The sequence below is a fragment of the Myotis lucifugus genome, unplaced genomic scaffold (genome assembly GCF_000147115.1).
Source record: "Myotis lucifugus unplaced genomic scaffold, Myoluc2.0 scaffold_2603, whole genome shotgun sequence".
Lineage (NCBI taxonomy): Eukaryota > Metazoa > Chordata > Mammalia > Chiroptera > Vespertilionidae > Myotis > Myotis lucifugus.
Window position 1 is genome coordinate 13,419 of NW_005873651.1, and position 7,204 is coordinate 20,622.

General features: G+C 35.0%; 1 protein-coding gene across 1 annotated transcript in view; it reads left to right on the forward strand.

Moving 5' to 3' along the window:
- Positions 1-6,608, forward strand: part of LOC102418448 (mitotic-spindle organizing protein 1-like) — a gene marked incomplete at its 5' end in the record, with an annotated part of 12,634 nt that extends 6,026 nt beyond the window's left edge. The window contains one exon of the mRNA XM_023749061.1: positions 4,900-6,608. Coding sequence (XP_023604829.1) covers positions 4,900-4,923 — 24 coding nt within the window. The remainder of the gene's footprint in view (positions 1-4,899) is intronic.
- Positions 6,609-7,204: the final 596 nt, after the last annotated feature.

Sequence of the window (7,204 nt, forward strand, 5' to 3'; positions counted from 1 at the left end):
AATCTAACACAGGTTTACTGCTGGGAAGTGGAGTGCTTCTATAAGAAACACCTACCAATGTAGAAGTCGCTTTGGAATTGGGTAATGAATGGAGATTGGATGGTTTTAATGCATTTTATAGAAAAAGCCTCGATTGTCTTGAAGAGATTGTTGGTAGATTGATGGACATTAAAGACAGTTATGATGAGGGCTCAGAAAGACAGGAGAGCTGTAGAGAAAGCTTTAATCATCTTAGAGAATACATATAACATTATGAACAGAATATTGCAAGGAACATGGACATTGGGGCTTCTGGTAAAGTGTCAGAGGGAAATGAAGAGCATATCATTAGGCACTGGAGGAAAGACTATTCTCTCTATAAAGTGAAGGAGCCCTGGCTGAATTATGTTCTACTGTTGGAAGGAAAATAAAGCTTGTAAGTGATGAACTTGGATGTTATCTTCTTGTTCCTTATAGTAAAATGTAAAAGGAATGAGCAATTGGGGAGGGAACAGTAAGCAAAAAGCAATGACACTTGCTTTGAAAAATTCTGAGCCCATCCAGATAGTACATTCTGGAGAGAAGGACAGGAGTGTGGTTGAGGAACCTGTGAAGAGATTAGGTGTGTTTCATAGATGCAGTCAGCTGTCTCAGCACAAAACACTGCCAGCTTGGACTGAAAGGGACCTGTGAAGTACAGAATGAAGGAAGGCTGTCAGACTTCTGGCATTCCATAGGCAGGAACTTGGCAAGCGAGCTAACCAGCTGTGAACATGAATTTATTTAAGAAAAGGGAAGAATGACTCAGGGGTCTCAGAGTCCAGGGAGCTGCTGAGGGCATTTGGGCTGTACTGCCATCATAAGCCCAAAGGACCACCTTTTGTCAAGTTCAAATTTAGCACCTTTAAACTGCTGATATTGGGAATAGGAAAAGCGTTCCTTCTCTTGCTTGGACACACTCTGATTTAAAATATCAGGTGATTTTTATTTTCATGTTTATATAGCACCAACTCACCATGCAAGAATACTGAAATTTCCAGTTAGTCCTGTTTAAAACTTCTAAAGACAAAGTGGCTTTTCTTTAGCCTTATTTCTTTTATTTGAGGAAATAGAACTATGTAAAACACGTAGCTTACCCATCTCAGATTGTTATTCTCCAATAAGTTCCAGTGATTTGGGTTGTTTGTTTGTGTTTTTTTTTAACTTTTTGGTTATTAAAAGAATTCAAAAGATAAACATTTACAGAGCAAATATTTTTTATAAAGAGGATATCTGTGCAACTCACTGCCAACACCCTAGAAGTCCCCTTCTGTTCCCCCATCATTGACTTCTTTTTCCTGCTTCCCCCTCCAGTAACTACTGTCCTGATTTTTATGGTAGACACTTTGAACGTGATATAAATGTAATCTTTTTTCTTTTTAAAAAAATATATTTTTATTGATTTCAGAGAGAGGAAAGAAGGGAGAGGGAGAGAAAGAAACATTGATTGGCTGCCTCCTGCATGCCCCCTACCAGGGATCAAGCCCCCACAACCTGGACTTGTGCTCTGACCCAACATGGGTCAACACTCAACCACTGAACAACACCAGCTGGGCAGTACAATCCTTTTTTTACTGGGTTCTTTTATTTAACACTAGAGGCCTGTTGCACGAAAAGATTCGTGCACTAGGCCTTCCCTTCCCTTGGCTGCCGGCACCGGTTTTCCTCCAGCACCTGGGACCCAGGCCTTTGCTCCTGCCGGAGCCACCTTCAAGCCCTCGCTGCTCCAGCCGGAGCCGCCTTCAAGCCCCTCGTTGCTCTGGCCAGAGCTGTCTTCAAGCCCCTCGTTGCTCCGGTCAGAGCCGCCTTCAGTCTTCGCTCCTCCTCTTTGCGCTTACATATGCAAATTAACTGCCATCTTTGTTGGCGGTTAATTTGCATATCGCTCTGATTAGCCAATGGTGGGTGTAGCAAAGGTATGGTCAATTTGAATCTTTGTCTATTATTAGATAGGATGTTTTGAGGTTCATTTATGTTGTGTGTAACTAATATATTCCTTTTCACTTTAATAATGTTTCATTGTACAAATACACTAAACTTTATTTTTTTCTACTGTGAATGGATATTAGGCTGTTTCCGGGTAGAGATTTTTTTATTGTAATGCAGTTTGTGAGTACTATAAAGGAGCCAGAAGCAAGTAACCTAGCTGAAAAGAATGTTCAGCCCAGCCACTGTGGCTCAGTGGTTGAGCATTGACCCATGAACCAGGAGGTCACTGGTTGATTCCCAGTCCCAGCACATGCCTGGGTTCTGGGTTTGATCCCCAGTAGGGGACATGCAGGAGGCAGTTGATCAATTATTCTCTCTCATCATTGATGTTTCTATCTCTCTCTCCCTCTCTGAAATCAATCAATAAAATTTTAAAAAAGATCACCCAAGAGATAACCAGTGATAATAGTGAACACCATTCTAAATAGTATAATGCTACTTTAAAAATAAAAGTATTACACTTAATTTTATTGAATGAAATACCCTTCCTCAGGTTGCTTCTCTAGATTAAAGTTTATCCTGTATTTACTGCTTCTATTGGGTTGGAGTTGGGATTGGTAAAGAGTTATAAGCATAAGGTTCTACCTTTTTTGTGTGGTTGCTGCTAATGAATTTTTTTTCTTGTACTTTTTACTTCATTTGGTATGAAAAATAGGGTAAGGAGAATCTGTTCCTGCTGCATTCTAGCTTTCCCTAGAAGTCCTAGTGATTCGAATTATCTTTCTCTTTCACAGACTGGTATATTGAGGAATCTGGGTGAGGGAGAAGAGGGCAGGGCAGAGTGGGCCGTTTGAATTAACAACAGTGAGCCCTGGCCACTGTGACAAGTGGTTAGTGTCACCCTGAGCACCGAAGGGTCGTGGGTTCAGTTCCTGGTCAAGGGCACATACTAGGGTTGCTTAACACTGAATTTTTGTATTGTTTCCTCAATGCTAATATTAATGGGTAAGCAATCATTTACATATTATAATTTCAGAAATTCTAGGCAAGACCTACTTTTCTGTACCTCTACTTTGTGCCATGGTGTCTTGAATTACACTGTCATTGATGCATTCCTATACCTTAAGCCTTGCTCTTTCTCTTGTGGCTATCCTGAACCATCACTAATATCTAAGGGTGAGTGATATATCTCTCACTGTGTAGGCAGGTCTGCAACACGAGGACATTCGAGCAGAATTTTAGTTGAGAGAGAAACGAGGGATTAAGTTCAATGGTCCCATCCATCCTACCAAAGAAAGGAATAAACTTGCACAGAAAAGAAGGCTACTAACACTGGTTTTTCCCAGGCCCAATGCTTACAAATTTTTGGAGTCTTTAATGGCCATCTGGTAACTATATGGGTGTCTAGGATGCGATTGCTGTCCATTTGAATAGAAAGTAGTTCTGCATTCATCTAACATGAATGCTACACATGGTTGATGGCTTACTTAGTTTAAATGAAAATAGTTGTTTCATTTTTAGTGTATCATACTTGATACATTATCTGTATCTTGGAGAACTTCTAAAATTACTATGAAAATGGAATGGGACAAGACAGATTAAATTGCATTAAAGTTAAGGTGCTTTAATTTTAAAAATCCTAAAATTGTATATATTATTTCAAGTTTTTTTTGAAGTATATGATACTGAGAATGTGGTTATGAAGATGAAAGAGTGAGTTACTAAAGGTTATATGGCTAAAGCTAGTAGAAGAACCATTAAGGGTTCTTAGAACAAGGGACTATTTTTTTCAAACTGGGTTTTAATTATTGTGAATTTAGTAAACTCAGAGAAGGGCAAGGCTAATTAAGAATAGCTAACTATATAGAAAAACAAGGTAAGTTCTGTTTCAGATTGAGTTATCTGTTGATTCCTAATATCTTAAGGGATTTTCATGACAGACTTCTGAAATTAGACTAAACTTAAAAGCAAGTTTTAATTAAGAAGTGGAAGTGTAAATGAATTAAAAACAGCATGCATATCTGAAATTAAACTTTTTAAAAATCAATATTTTCATATTTGTCATTAATAACTTATTTAATCCTTTATTTTTAAATATATTTCTATTTCAGAGAGGAAAGGAGAGGGAGAGAAAGATAGAAACATCAATGATGAGAATCACTGATCAACTGCCTCCTACACACCCCCTCCTGGAGATCAAGCCCCCTTACTGGGGATATGCTCTTGACTTGATCGAACCCGGAACCCTTCAGTCCGCAGGCTGACGCTCTATCCACTAAGCCAAACCGGCTAGGGCTATTTTTAACTTTTATTTATTGATACTTAAAGAAAAAGAAACATCCATTTGTTTTTCTACCTAGGAGATCGAACCAGCAATGTTGGTGTATTTGGACGTTGCTCTAACCAACTGAGCTTGCTGGCCAGAGCCTAAATTCTTATTTTTAGAAATATATATCAAGTCTTTTTATTGATGGAATTATATAGTGCCTTGGAATTTCTGCAGAATAATCATGGAAGGTGGCAATAGTTTGGTATAGGTGAAACAGGATTAGTCATGAGTTCATTATTTTCTCTTTTTTTCTCTAGCTTACAACATAACAGAAAGGTCTTTTTTCATCTTAATCCTCTTTTTGCATTATAAAGAAACATGGAGAAATGGACAAACTAATAAAGACTGTGTGGATAAGGTCTTCTATAGGTTAATTTTTTAAGTAGCAATATAATTTTACTATATTGTTTAAATAATTTCCTACTGTTAGCCTAGCAATCAGTTTAAAAGCTAGTTCTAATGTACTACAAAAAATGAAAACCACTACATTATTTGGCAAAACTGTTTTGATATATGTTGGGGAGGATTTGTTTGTTAATGACAGTGTGGTATTGACAAATTTATTTCCATGGTGTCTCTTTTTCCATGGTTTTATTATAATGAATCTTACTTTCTTGTTACAGGCTGCTGAAAATATGACAAGCTGACTTTCTGGAGAATTCCTAATGAGATGTCAAACTCTGCAAGAGGATTTGAAGATCGAATTGTACTCAAGAATGTACAATGAAATTACTGCATGCAGCAGTGTAGCAACATTTTCCTTTTTAAAAGAATTATAAAACCATAGCTTTATAAATCAATGAAAAGTGGCTTACAGAGAGGACTGTCAAATGTGTTTACATCACATCTTGCTTTTTTAAACAGTGCTAATGCTTTGGCATTACAGTGTTCATATTTATTCCTTATTTATAGATCTGATAGCTTTAATTTTCTAAGCAGTCTATCAGATGTGCACATCTGGTGAGCCTGTTTGTAGTATAGTGGAACCCATTAGTAGTAATGTAGTAGTTAGGACTTGCTGACATTTCCATTATAAACTTTAATTTTAAATTGTTTATGCAAAATAACTGGATTTATGTTGCACTAGGCTGAAAGTTGACAGAATTTCAACCACCATTTGTGAATTTTGATTTATATTCATTATATATATCAGAATCAAAAACATTTGTTCTAATCTCTTTAACAAAGAATGTTTAATTTTTAAACAAAATTTGTCTGGCAGTGAATAGTGTGAACCAGATCAATTTTGTATTGGTTGAAAAATAAAACTTTTAGAAACTTGGATTTTAAAAGTAATGATAGTACTTAGCTTTTACTTTTTATTTGTCAATTGAATCATTTAATGAGAATATCGAGAATGTTTTTCCCTTAGTTTTACACTCTGAAAATGATGAAACATTTTCAACATGCAAAATTCTTTTTATGTTTATTACATAAAAATAAATTGAGTACTTACCTAATATATCTTGAGTGGTTATCTAATAACTCAGTAGATAGCCAGTGGATATCTAGTCACTAACAGGAACTGTCATTCAACAAATATGTTACTATTTTCTGAAGGAATAAAAATTTCCAGTCATTAAACAAAAACTAAATAATCTAATGTTCTATAATGTCTTTCTAAGATTATTTTTGCGTGTCGTTTTTACTATAGAGTTTTAACTAATCAAAATTTGCCTCATAATAAATTTTGATTGTGTTTCTGTAATAGAATCTCAATGGAATATTTTTCTCAAGACTAATACAAATTCAATCTGACTTTATTTTAGAATTTGTTAGCTTCCATTTAAATGGCAGAATAAGCATTTATTCTTCGGTAGCATGTTTTGTTCTTCAGACAAACTGAAGTGATTTTAGTAAGGCTTGGTAATATTTAAATGACAGCCTTCTATACTATTTTAAAAATCTAGTCTTTCGAGTATTTATACTTTTTAAATGTATGACATCTTCCCCAAGTGCACTGGAAGGTCAATTGAGAGACAAGAACTTGTGATGAGAAGTCATTTATTTGCTTACAAATACTTATTGCATGTTGTTATTTATAAAATTATAGAACACTTGTCAAATTTCAAAATTTGTGTGTACTTTTAGGCCATTAGAGTTAATAGTTAAATTGTTTATGACTTTATAGATTAAGTTATTTATGTATGAAACAGCAGGAAAAAATATTGAGGAATTATGTTTACAGAGGACTTCTTTAGTATGTTACATTTCTTAAATGTAAACATATATTTTTAATGCATACATAAGTAATATTTAAAGAAACCAAAATAATGATACAATCATAGTGTTGTGCATGTTGTCAGTGACAAATAAAACCATTTCGATGGTATTGAATGTACTTTTGATTTAATATATGCTTCCATGAATTCAACTGTGTTTCTGTAGGTATTCTATAAATATTTAGATGCCTATTAGTTATGTATGATTGAAGACTACTTAAAGGTAGGCGTGTAATTTAAAATATAAAATTAGGCTTGAGGTGTAAAATGAAAGACTTGCCCTGGTAGGGAAAGGATATAGCTATATTAACATTGCTCCAGGCTTGAAAACAAAGTCAGCATATCAAATATGTGTGAGATTATATTTTTCTATACTTCTAAATGGATATTATAAAATTTACATGTTTCAGACTTAAAAGTTTTCCAATAACTGAATCAAGTATCAGTTTTTAAACTTATTTAAATTAATTAAAATTAAACATTCCTCACATTAGCCACAGTTTTTATTGTAAAATATACACAACATAAAATTTACCATTTTAAGTTGTATAGTCATATTAAGAACAGTTACATTATTGTGCAACCATCACTACTACGCAGAACTTTTTCATCATCCAAACAGAAACTACCCATTAAGCCAGGGGCGGGGAACCTGTTTTTTGCCAAGGGCCATTTAGATATTTGTTATAACATCATTCGCGGGCCA